Source organism: Neolamprologus brichardi, chromosome 16, assembly GCF_056152115.1.
Source record: "Neolamprologus brichardi isolate AB-2024 chromosome 16, ASM5615211v1, whole genome shotgun sequence".
Lineage (NCBI taxonomy): Eukaryota > Metazoa > Chordata > Actinopteri > Cichliformes > Cichlidae > Neolamprologus > Neolamprologus brichardi.
The window spans coordinates 7,299,721-7,313,176 of NC_142119.1; the positions used below are offsets into that span (position 1 = coordinate 7,299,721).

The 13,456-nt window shown below is 41.9% G+C and overlaps 1 protein-coding gene across 1 annotated transcript; it reads right to left on the bottom strand.

The window, feature by feature from the left end:
* Positions 1–5,958: 5,958 nt before the first annotated feature.
* LOC102783982 (cyclin-dependent kinase 5 activator 1-like) lies at positions 5,959–8,945 on the bottom strand. The gene has a single exon (XM_006793657.2). It carries the CDS (start codon positions 8,650–8,652, stop codon positions 7,765–7,767), a length of 888 nt encoding a protein of 295 aa, XP_006793720.1. The 5' UTR covers positions 8,653–8,945; the 3' UTR covers positions 5,959–7,764.
* Between the last annotated feature and the right edge of the window lie 4,511 nt (positions 8,946–13,456).

Sequence of the window (13,456 nt, forward strand, 5' to 3'; positions counted from 1 at the left end):
CTGTGTGTGAAGTGCAGTCAGTGAGTCATTCCTCCAGCGAGAGAAAGTGGTAAGAAGCCTCTTCTAATTTAGAACAGCACACCTACGTGGTGCTGAAATAGACTTGAGAATCAGAGGGTGAGAGAAAGAGACTGGAGGATAGGAGAGAGGCTGAGAGAGGTGAGGGAAGGAGAAACAGTGTGCTGCTGATTTATGTCCTTTTATCAGAGACACCTATATTTTTAGACGCTGACCTTGATTCTCTGAGTTAAAAAATAAAAACAAAAACACCCAGTACTTATTTGCCCCCATCTGGAGAAGAATGTCCAGAACACGAGTGCATGAACCCATTGAAGACACGTTTTTAGCTTTAACAGTGGACTAATTATTAGCTTTTATTTGAGGTTTGGTGTGTTGAATCCACCTGAAACCAGTGTAAACATGTAGTGGAAGATGAGGATCCCGTGCACTCTCTGCTCTCCCACACCTGTTCGATATCGAAGGACTGCATTTCAAACAGTTTGATGTGGAAAATTAAATAAAACATATCAAGGGTCAGCATTGCACTGAATACAAAAGCTTCAGTATTTTGCTTGAAATGTTAATTTGTCAGTTTAGATAACGGTCTGGGATCAGAGCGACCTCTGCACTTCAAAACCCTGTTTGGGATTTTAGCTGTTACATAAAACTAAATGGATGAATAATCATGCAAATTGATGCAGTGTGAAATGATTCACCGGCAGAGAAGACAAAATAACAATAAACCTGTGTAGGTGTGTGATGAATGAAGGAATTAACATTACATATTGTATAACTGGGTTAAATGTAAGAAAGCGTCATGCAAATGCAACAGCATCGCCTTACGTAACGCGGGTGTAAGGTGCAGGAAATAAAGTAAAACGAGCTGATCAGTGAAGCGATTGAAGATTTCTGGGATTCTTCCTCTGTTTGTCCTCACCTTGTTATTTAACAGTGGTGACAAAGTAGGTCTCGCAGTAGCCCGTCGCTGCAGTAATCTAGTTAAAGAGATTAGCAGAGTGGTTATGTAGCAAGTCGACAGCAAAATAGACATAATCCCTGTAAGGTGTTGTCCTGGCTGGTCCCAATTTGGTCCTTTTTCCCCCCATACGGATGAAGATGGCAAATGTTAGGTCAGAGGAAATTCCATTACAGTACTCAAAATAGGAACTAAGGTTAACTAAGCCGCCTTTCTACTGGAAACATCCAGACTGATAAGATGCCTCCAAGCATGCAAATAAAGCATCTTTAAAATCTTAGTTACATAAAATAAAAACCATTATAAACACAAAGGTTAGAGTAGTAAATAACATGACTTATTGTAACAGTATGAACTGTTTTACACAAGGCTAGCTACAGATGGGTGACAAATTAAAGGGTCTTTGCAAATCAATGCAAAAGTTGTTCCAAGTAAATCATCTGTATCCAGTAGTGTAAAATGTCTTTCTTGACTTGTATTTATTTGATTAGATTGGTGCAGAACATCGCTCCGAACCCAGAATTGAGTATTTTTGACATTTCTCAAGTCTTGTCCATAGTTTAGCTTTCAGGACCATAGTGACATTCCACCCATGCATATGGCTCGTGGGGGTCCCTGAAAGGTAAATATGAAATTAAAGCGAATCGTTTGTTAGGGCCTTCACAGTCTTCAGCTCCTTAATTCCGTTAAACCAAAAAGCAAAATCAGAAAATACAAAGTCTGTTTATGTGAAACTGAACAGAGAACAAGGAAACATACAGGGAAGGTATACAGTAATAATTCATGCAAAACAAAGGAAGCCAAAATATACACAAGGCCAGAGAAACACAGTGGGCTAATTCCACAATACGACAACAAGAAACATGCAAAAGCAATCAAATACAGCTGGACAGGTCGTCAGTCTCTCGCAGGGCTAAAAGAGACAGGCACATACAACACCGAAAGAAGGAAAAGATCAACAAATATAACTCATACAGACGTGAAAAACTAACCTTCAATGTAAAGCAGGAAATGAATGAGAGACAAATAACTAACATGAAATAAGATAACGGAGAAAGACAGGAAGCAGGAAAAGTGGAAACACAACAAAACCAAACTAACAATTTCAATGTATTTATTTACACAGCACCAAATCACAGCAACAGTCAGCTCAAAGAAAGCCCCAACAGTCAGACGACCCCTTACGAACAAGGAATTGGTGAAAGTGGGAAAGAAAAACTCCCTTTTAACAGGATGAAAGCTCCGGCAGAAACAGGCTCAGCGAGGGGCGGGGCCATCTGCTGCGACTGATTGGGGTGAGGGGACCAAACACAAGAAAAACGATGACTCAAAACACTAAATGAGGGGGAAACATTTGGAAGAACAGAGTTTCATCTGTCAAAGCTGCAGCTCTACAGACTCCACTCGAGTAACAATGCCTTATTAATATACTTTCTACTTTCCACTGTCTCAAGCACTGATTTACTCAATAATACGTCACATGTCATAGTCGTAGATTTCTGGAAATGTTTTATAAAAAAGAAACATAAAAACTTTTAAATAAATGATGGAATAGGAAGTTTGAAATGTACCTTTGAAGTGTGGTAGACTATAAATCCACAGCAGCAGAAAATTACAATTGTTCACTTGCAGTACTGAAATTACAACAAGAGATACACAACTTTATGCACAACTTCACAAACCCAGTGTAAAAACAACAACAACAACAACATGTAACAGTTGAGTTACAAATCTCAAAAACTCATGTTTTATGTGTTTGAATTGGACATAAAATTTACAATTTAATGAAAAGTATGAGCTTATTTTGAATTTAGTGGAAACAACATGTCGTTGACTCCACGTTTCCCACTGTGGAGCATCCCGTCTGCTTTCAGCAACAGTTTGTAAAGATCTGGGAACTGAGGAGCAGCTGCTGGACTTCTGTTGTCCCGTTCTTGTTTCCTGTCCTGTCACGATGGGACAAATGTTTTCAGTCAGTGAAAGGTCTGGACAGCCGGCAATCCATCAGCTGGACTTTTCTACTAGTGTACAGTAGATGAGTTGTGCTGTTGTAATCGCTGAACTCTGGAGTTTAACGTCCTGAAATATGAAGGCCTTCCCTGAATGTCATCTGGATGAGAACATATGTTGTTCTAAAACCTGTATGTTCCTTTTAACACAGATGGGGTCTTTCCAGTTGTGCAGACTGACAGTTTCATGGGCACTAATGCACCACCATAGACATGCAGGCTTTTTGTCGTGGTTGTGGGTTGTTCTACATGGAAATTGTGGGGGTTCTGGTTTATTTATTTATTCCTGTTTATTAATTCCTCCCTCTGTGTTCTGTCCTGTTGTGTCAGGTCTCCCATATTAAGTTCATTCATGTGTCTGCTTCCCCCATTTAGTTATCACTGCTTGTGCTTTGCTTTTCATTTTGCTTCCCTGGTTTTTGTCGTCCTTGATTTGGTTCAGCTGTGTCTCATTGTGTTCAGGTGTTTGCACTTCCCTGATTGCCCTTCTGTGTGTGTATATATATATATATATATATATAGCGCAGTCTTCACCTCATGCTTTGTCTGAGAGTCTGTTCACATTTGCTCAGTAGTTTAAAGGTTTCAGTTCCCGTTTGGGCTTTGTGGTTTACCTGCCAACAGATTTAATAAATGGCTCATTTTTCATTATTTCCTGCCTGTGTTTGGGTCCAGATTCCAACTCATGACACTTTGAAACTGGGTGCTAATAACAGGCTGGATGGTCTCTCTCCTCTTCAGTCCAGAGAATGTTTATGTTTTCTAAAAATAAGATTTTGATTTGTCTGATTACAGAACAGTTTTCCACTTTGCTTCGGTCCATTTTAAATGCGCGTTGGCTCAGAACATTGTTTTGGTCATGTTCACTTATGGCTTCCTCTTTGCATGAAAGAGCTTTTAACACGCATGTGTGGATAAGCTCCACTCAGTTATTTCTGAGGTGTTAATGAGCCCATGCAGTGATTTCTATGACAGGACCATATCTGTTTTAAATGGAGTTGAGCCAGAAGGTTTGAAACTCTGAGATGCTCCTTTGCTTGTTTTGTTTCTTACTGATTACTGCTCCAGCCTTCTGTTGCCTCCATCCCAACTTTTTTGAACATGTTGCTGAATTAAATTCAGAATGAGCAAATGTTTTTCTTAAAATGTTACAAATAAAATATAGATTTGTGAGACTTGCAAACCACTGAATTCTTTTTTCGTTTCCATTTCACAGCGTCACAACTTTCTTTGGACAGGATCGGTGTGGAGGAGTTAGAGACGTGCCTGCACTGACAGACATGCACAAGCACCGTGTGCATGTCCTCTGCTGATCACTGCAGTGTGTATGTGTTGTGCAGTGGTTCAGCCCACGCTCAGCCCAACACAGCTCACTTTGCCCAGCTCTCATTCACTTACCTACCCGTTACTATAGAGACGCAGTGGAGAAGAATGCAGAAAGCGGGCTGGCAGACAGATATGCAAGAGACCTGGTTTGAATCATAATAACAAAGAGAAGGCTCTCACATAGCATTGTGAGACTGTTACATAACGACTGCAAGGATTCTGCAACCAAGTCAACCTGTCAAGAGTTAGGAAAAAAAATCTATAACCGGAAAGCTATTTCAACCACGATGATGTGCTGTTTTCCATTTATTACTTTTTGACCTCATAGATTAGCTCACAGGATCAATACAAGAAATCATACAGCAGTGATGCTTCTGTGTTTTCCACTAGGGGAAAAAAATCAATCAAGCAGTTGCATTAAACACAAGCTTTCCTGGTATAGATGTCATTTAAACTCATGAGTCAAAACAGACTCTCATTAAGCAGAGTTAACTTAATACAGCCGAGGCTAAAATGCTTGCTTTAAATGGCTTGAATAGATAAAGATTGGATGTTGTTCTTTATTGAAACAAACTGAAACCTTGTCTCTAATCTGTTTGTTTGGCCCCGTTATGATTTCTTTTCTACCTCTGCAAACCATTTCCAGCTGCTTCTTTCTGCCATAATGTCTATTTTGTCCTGTTATCCTGCCTGCCGTTCTCATTTCTACTTCTGTGTGCAGACTGTATGTCCCAGTAAGACAACCGAGTGAGAGCGAGTCACAGACAGTTCTGAGACTGCAGCAGATTCTAACCAATCACATTAAGGAGCCCTCCAGCCCACGTGGCTTATTCATAAATCCAGGAGGAAATCCTTATCAATGCAGCTCCATTCCGTCATACAGTAAATCTTCAATGTACCTCTGATCTGAGCTGAAATGGGCTTCTGAAACGTAATCATCTCAAATTGCTTCATCAAATCAAGTGTGGCATGTCTCTTTGTAAACATGTTGCATTTATTTCTTTGCAGATTTTCAAAAAAATAAACATTCATGCCAGAATCATTAAATATATACTGCTAAAATGCCGCATTATAAATTTTCTGTTCTCATTTCAGCATCTGCCCCTGATTAGAGCACCCAGGAAACCCAGATACGAAGCCAAAAATATCCCTTATATGTGTCAGCATGCTTTGCAGTCCTCAGTGTATAGAGCAGCAGTTAACTACACCATATTGTGAGATGTACTGTTCCTACCGAGCTGCACCCACAGCCACATAAACCTGAATCATTATCTGTAAAAACGATCCCAGCAAACCTTCCCATACACCTCTATCTGAATTCTAGTTTCATGGCAACCAATAAACTCTCATGAGTTTCAGTCTCATGGCAACCCATGATAACATCCCCGACACATCCCAGTAAGCATATTCGTCATGGACTTTTTCCTATTGCATAACCATGTCTCAAGGTTTCCCTGCAAATCAAGGATTAGTGGGTGGTCTGCATGGATAAGAGGCTGCCCAATTACTCCTGCAAGAAACTGCAAGGTTTGTACAAACAGACTCAGCAAGCATGTGTGGATATATACTGCGCTGAGTAGTATGCACACGCACACATCATTGAAAAATTATACATATATAAATAAAAACACTGCAAGAAAGACAAGATCCCTAATAAGTCTGGATTTATTTCAACATGGTCACCATAAACAATTACTATACTGACCTTTTATTAACATGTAAGAGAGAGTGAATGCAGCTGTGGTACATCTCCACAGACAACACACACACACGTAAATAACACTTTCCTCGATGACATTTAGGAAAAATTAGCTGTACAAAAGATTTTTTTTTCCACAGAAGATCATCCTAGAGCAAGAGCTGGTCACAGTAACTGCAAACATAATGGCAAACACTCCAGCGCCTGAGAGGAAGCACTGGTACATCACCATTATCATTAGCACTGTGCAAAAACATCAAAGGTTTGTTCACAGCTGTGCAAAATAGCAGCATTTTAATTCACTTTCCAAGCAATGGATTCACAACACCACATCACAATGATCACCCAGAAGGACCATGTCAGGACTGAGCTGTAGGTTTGGTTTCAGAGTTAACTTATAGAAACTGCAATGACACGTGTGCAAAATATACTCTCCTGTCACTCCATAATGAGATCTTTACATTAAATATTTGTACTTTGAAGAATCCTGAATCGACTGCACTGAAAGTGAACTGAAGCCAGCAAATGGAGGCGAACAGCACAGTTACAGCACAGGACGAAATATCTTTTGATTATTAAGCTCTATTTGTTTTTGCTCAAACTACATTGTACATACCGACCTTCAAAACAGGTAGAGGGGAAAAAAAGAGCAAAAGCATGGGTTATGTACATGTAAACCACAGAGTTTCAGGCCATTCATTAGTTGGCACTATGAGATTCAACGAAAAAAAATCTCCTGAAAAAAACCAAAGAAAACCTGTACAATCGATTCCGTCTTTTGTTGACCTCTGCAATGTGTTGCAAAGCAGTCCATCGCAGTGGCCAACACAGTTTGGAAAGCAATGCACAAAAGAGGCCTTGCATGCCCACTCAGGGGCTCTTTTAGTGCAACATATCACATTCATGTGGGGCACCTCTGCCCCTTGTCCTCATGTTCCACTTGAAGCAAAAGCCTTTGTACAGTTACATTACTACAGAATCACACTGCTAATGCAAACTGAGACTGCTGTTCATTTCATGAGGAACTGAAAACGGCTGCATGCCAACCAGATGTTAAAAAGTCACACATGAAGTATGGTGGTGGTGTTTGTTTTTCTGCAGGTGGACCTTTTGTGTACCTCGAGCCAGTGTGTACAGATTGAAACGATGTTCCTTACAGACTTGTATCTACAGTTATTCTAAGCAATGTGTTTTAACCTACTGGTATGCATGTTCAGCAGCTTACTTATCAGCTGACTGAGATGTTTAAAAAGCACAGTATATACTGGCTGTGCTTACAAGGCTTAGGCTTATGTGCTGAAAGTGTACTGGGCTGATTTTGGTCCTCTAAGCCAAGCTTGGCTCTGTTGTAGGAAAGTGACTGAAGAGCAGGGATGGAGTAGAAATGGCTGCACAGGTCAGCACCTCGGACAGCTCCACCTCTTAACTCGGCTCAGACATCTATTCCGGTCCTGCCTGGAACCACATCCATTCACTAACTCACAATATAGGCTAATCTTGAATGAAATGGAAATTCAAGTGCCAACCCCTGCGTCACCCAAGAGACAAGACAAAAGAGGGACAATATTACTACTGGCATGCATTTATGAGATTTCTTAAACTGTAGCCTAAACACCACACTGAAGTTGTGTAACATCATGAGAGACTATTTCAGCCCAGCCAGGAGAATCCTTCCAGGTTGGCCTTTCCGTCCAAAACCACAGCTGTGTGATTTCTTTACATTCATCTTAGACCAGTGTCTGTTCGCTTCCATGTCAGCGGTCCAGGTTCGACTCGCTGCTGTCGCGCTGGTTTTTGAGATCCTGGAAAACCTCGGTGAAAAAGTGTGGGTCTGCATTCAGCTGAAGCATTTTGGCACTCATCCTGTTGATGATCCGGAGCGATGTCTCCCAGAAAACGTCCTTGTTCGTCTCGTTCATGAACGGCTTGAGCGGATAGGAGATCTCGTTGCCCATGTACGAGTAGGCGAGGTAGAGGCAAGTCTGAAAGGTGCCCTGCAGCTCGGCTGGGCTGTCGGTGCTGTCCGATATCGTGTCGTCGCACAGCAGGTACACGAACACCAAGTTGGCCGGCGTGATGAAGCCTTGGTCCTGCCAGCCCTGGAGCAAAAGAGTCCGGTCAATGTTTCGGAACCAGAGGATCACCTCTCCGCTGTTTAACTCTTTCAGTTTGTAACACCTGCGGCACAAGAAGTCCCCCAAACAGCGAAGCAGCTCGCCGGTTGAAGCCTGGATGACTATCCGCCTGGGTGACACCAGAGACACGCTGCTGGGCTGCTTCTGGACCGAGGACAGTCTCCCGTTCTGCACGACAGACTCGCTGTTCTGCGTGGGTACCGTGGGCACCGGGACGGGGATGGGCGCTTTCGGTTTCTTCTCTTCGGTCTGGTGCGTTTTCCTCACGTTTTCGCTGTTGAGCTGAGCCACCTGGCTGGACGGCAGCTCTCGAGTGGGCAGCGGGTTCGGGGTCACTTTCTTTGCGCTCTTCTTGGCCGAACTAGCCACCAGCTTCTTCCAGGACAGAGACACGAACATTGAGTGGCGCTTCAGGCTCTTGTCGTTTTTCCCTCCGTCTCCTGCGACCTCGGCATCCATGATCGACGCCTTCTTGGTCGCGGGAGATATAGAGAGAACGGTTCCCATGTCTGCGCGGTGGAGAGTTGCGGAGGTTTGGATGCTGCTGCGGCTTGAACGCAGAACGTCGAGCAGAGTGAGAGGCGGCGAACAGCAGTCACGACAGCGACTGAAACTCCATTTACACGCTTACGTGTAACGTCTGGTCGCTCCACGGAGGAGATGAAGGAGGACTGCGCGTTTTTGTTCTTCTTCTGCTGTTGTGTGAAATTATGTCCCAGCAGATGCTCTCTCAGTGCCGCGCGCGGAGACGCTGCGGCACGATCCCGTCTGTGAGCGGAGCGAAGATTTGTGGCTATGCGTAAATCTCAGGCTTAAACGAACCAGCAGGTTCAGCCTCTGACTGACCGTCGGGACAGCCAATCAGAAAGTCAACCAATGGTCCAATCACCAGGGCTGATGTTTTTAGGTCTCGGTTGCCATTGATAGCAGCGACACTGACTGATTTGGTTCAAGTGCTGTTCTCCACCAGGCTGGTTACTTTGGGAAAGCGAGGTTATTTATAAATCAGGTCGTCTGCATCTGACCTGAGCCTCCCCGAAACACAACACAATTTTACACTGACTACTAATGAAAGCTGACGAAATGCTCCCAGAGCCAGGGCTGCAGTGGGGTACAAAACAAACCAACCTTTGACCTTTCTGTTTCCTTAAAACAGTCTCACCTCAGGCACACTCTGGCTGCAGACAAGATATTTATCTTTCTTTTGGAAGTTTTTGAAATGTGCAGAAAAAATTTAATTGGATTAATGTTACATGACCCATGTAGGAGCCATAATTAAATGTATTGAATTTTTTTGATGATCACTGGGTTTTCATCTGTTTGGTTGCTATGGTGATGTGTAATGGGAGTCACGTGGGTGCTAGCGGTGACATTAGCAGGGCGTTGTCAGTCTGTCATTTGTTTTTGATTTTGAGAGAGAGGAGGGCTGGGCAGCCGTAGTTTTTTTTGACCGCTGCACAACATGTTTCGCCTTGTTGCATTAGAGCCTGTGATGTTTTAAGAGTCTGAATCAGGAGCCGATGACATTACTCTGTAAACTCTCAAAGCACTTTGATAAACAAGCAAACAATTCCACCTCTCGCATTATTGCGTAAAGTTGACAGCGCGTCAGGCAAATAGGCAGGCTCCATCCCCGGCCTCTAGCGACTGTGGAAGTCGCTACAACCCAAAACTCAGTTTTAAAATGTAAGGTGTGAGTTAAGTGCCAGGGCTGGTTGCAGTTGTGTTCTTGAAAACATAGGTTGGGATTTGGGACATAGGTGTAGCAGGTGAAGGTGTTTGGGAAGCACTAGAGTAATCTTGAGATGTTTCTACACTACCTGCTGAAATCTTATCTTTTCTCTACATTTAGATTTTTTGTTTACAAATTCTCCTGAAATAATAAGCGGCAGCATGTGAAAATCAACAGCTGCTGCAGATTTTAAACCCGAGCCTTCACTAATCCACTCATTCTGTGGAAGCTCTGCAGTTTTTAGGCAGAAGATGATGCGAGCTACTTTCACCTGATCAGAGGTTAAAAGCTGTTCTGTCAAATCGTTTCCTATTTTTCCATCAGAGCTTTAATTTGGACTCAGGCTTAGCTTAGCATATTACTCACTAACTTTCAAAGTGATGTTTCTGTATTTGTATGGAGCATTAAATAGGCTCAACTGGCAGACACAAGCCTGTAGACCAGGAACTCTTACTGCATGCTTTTGCTCTTAGTGACTCTGAATAGCATAGCGATCGTCGTTTAAAATCAAAAAGTGTGAGAGGGATTTTTGACCAGTTTTTCTGGGAACAGCTGACACATGCCCAAAAACCTTTGAAACACAAATAAATTCTATAAAACTTTGTGCAGACACACGAGCACCTGACATGCATTCTGGCTGTTTTTAAATGAACTGAAGCGACACAGCACTCATTCACATTCTAGAAATTCAGACAAAAATGTTCCCCAAAGAGTTGCTGGGAAACAATCTGTACAAAAGTTTCTGCCAGTTACAACCAGCCTAAACTTGGAATGGTTTTTAAATTTTGTTTTTTCAGACACCTGGACAAAGTTTTCAGAACAAAACATCACCTGCATTTGTTTTACTTGGATAGGTAGGGAAAAAAACTCCCACTAATCAAAGCAATAATGAGTTTTCTTACAAAGCAGTTACAATTGTTGCTATTTTAGTAAAGCAGGAATTGCTACCGACCTCATGTAGCAGCAGTTCATGGGAAACACCCACTGTAGGTGTGTGTAACATGTCCCTGGATCCAAAGAGACTTATCCAATTACAGTCAGTCGAACTGGCACAGCTTCACCAGGTTACATGACTACAGTCCGATCTTTCCATTCATCTTAAACTGTAAACACACGTAAATAGAAGTGAATGTCCAATGTATTGGAATATTCAAAGCCTGCTTTGTCGTACAGTTAAACTATGAAGAGCTACACATGACATGTGACCTGTAATACTGTAACCTGATGTTCAGAGATCATTCATCCTAAGTTTTTTATTTTTTTTTATTTTTATATCAATATTTCTTTTATTTTGAGAAGTTCAGTGATCTGCTGCTCTTCTGTGCTTTCATGGCATATCAAACCTTTAAACAGATGGCCTGCAGCAGAAGGCCACACTGGTGTCATTCCTGTCAGCTAACGGGAAATAATTCACGCAAGCTCATCAAAACTGGACAACAGAAGATTGGGTAATGTTGCCTGGTCCGAGTCTCAGTTTCTGCTGGGACATTCAGATGGTAGAGCCAGGGTTTGGTGTTAACAACATGAAAGCATGGATCCTTCTAGTATTGTATCAACACTTCAGGCTGCAGATGAGGGCATGTTTTGGTTTCCTTTGTACCAACTGGATATAATGCAAATGCCACAGCCTACATTGGTATTGTTGCTAACCATGTCCATCCCCTCATGACCACACTTCACCCGTCTTCTGTGTAAAGTTCAAAGCTCAAACTGTCTCACACTGGCTCCTTAAACATAATGATGAAGATTTCAGTCCAGCACAGCGCCTTTGAAATGCTGTGAAATGATTTGCATCATGGATGTGCAGCTGAAAAACCTGCAGAAACTCTGTGATGCTGTCATGTCAATGTGGACAAAAAAAGGTGTACCTAATAAAGTGACCAATCTCTCTCTCCACAAATAAACTGACTCCAGATACACAAAGGATTTGGAAAATGTGAAAGAAGATCTTGCACCAGTTACTCTACACTTCCAATGATTAAAATCAGTGAAATGATCTGGCCTGCATTCATGTCAGAGGGTGGCGGTGGCTCAGGAGGTAGCACAGGTCATCTACTTATTAGCGGGTCAGTGGTTCAATTCCCCTCCTACTCCAATCTGCATGTTAATGTGATGAAGTAGTGGAGCCACAGTTTGTAATAAAAAGGAATTTGAGTGCTCAGAGCATAAATACCACTTACCATCATGGTGTCAACATAAGTTTAAAGTATCCTACAGAGGTCTCCTTTGCAAAAAATATGAAATATGCTGTCTTTCACTTGTTTGTAAGTGTAGAATGCAGAAGAAGTTGGAGGCGATGTTTATCCTTAATTTGAATGTACAAATTTCTCTGTACTTACTATGTCATCATCATAGTTAGAAAAACAGCAGCTTTAAGTATAATTGAATTAACATCACTGTTGTTACAAGTCCCCCCCCCCCCCTCCACACACACACACACACAAACTTGTTCTTATTATGTGCTACATGTGACAAAGGCTAACGTACAACAATGTCCTGACCTAATTTTCCAGCATTAAGTGGAGTTCCAGTCTGTTAATGCAGCCGCTCTCCCAGCTTCAGAACACCAGATTTACTGTATCAGTATAACAACAATCAAACAATAAAGCTTTTCTGTTACACCGAAGCAGCAGTGACAAGAAAAAAGACTGAATTAGGAAAATAACCAAGCCAAACTTAACAAATTAAGATCAAAGAGAGTGACGTCCCAAAACTGCAGAGTGCAACCCGTCGTACCCGTCGCTTTTGATCATCCCAACGTTTGATCCAAAACATCATAAATCAGGTGGTGATCAAAAGAAACTCTTTCATCACAAATCAAACAAACTGAAACAGGATGTGCCAGAGGAATAATCTCAACGTATTAGACATGAAGCAACAACTCACAAAGGTGAAAAAAAAAACATGAATCACAGGAAACGGAGCGCTGGGAGGAAACGGCTGGATGATGGGAGGGAAGTGTCTTTTAAAAGATTTATCAATATCTTTACCTGCATTCCCTGTGATATAATTTAGATTTGGAAATGAAGAAAATTTCATATGCGATATATGTTTTTTTTTATTCTGCTGACCACTTTATTAGGTATACCTTGCTGGTGCCAAGCTGTATCCCATTCTGCCTTCGTGGCACAGATTCAATAATGTGCCCGAAACCTGCCTCAGAGATTTTGATCCAAATTAGCATGACATCATCACACAGTTGCTGCAGAGTTATCAGCTCCACGTCTGTGACGTGAGTCTCCTTTTCCACCACATCCCAAACCTGCTTGACTGGATTGAGATCTGGTGACTGTGGACGCCATTTAAATACAGTGAACTCATTCTCATGTTAAAGACACTAGTTTGAGATGATTTGAGAGGAAAATATCCCAACACCATTAAACCACCACCTGAAGCATTTACACAAGATTACCCCAAAATCTGACCCTACCATCTGAATGTCAGAAACGGGGAACCAGTCAGTGCTTTTTACTCAAAATATTTTTATTGAGTGTTTGTGGATACAGTTTATGAAAAAAAAGAAAAAAGAAGGGAAACACAAAAACTGGTTACACTGAATACAAAACAGAACTTTTCATG

What these genes read in the sequence shown, in the direction of transcription:
- LOC102783982 (XM_006793657.2), bottom strand. Translation starts at nt 8,652, where the DNA reads ATGGGAACCGTTCTCTCTATATCTCCCGCGACCAAGAAGGCGTCGATC.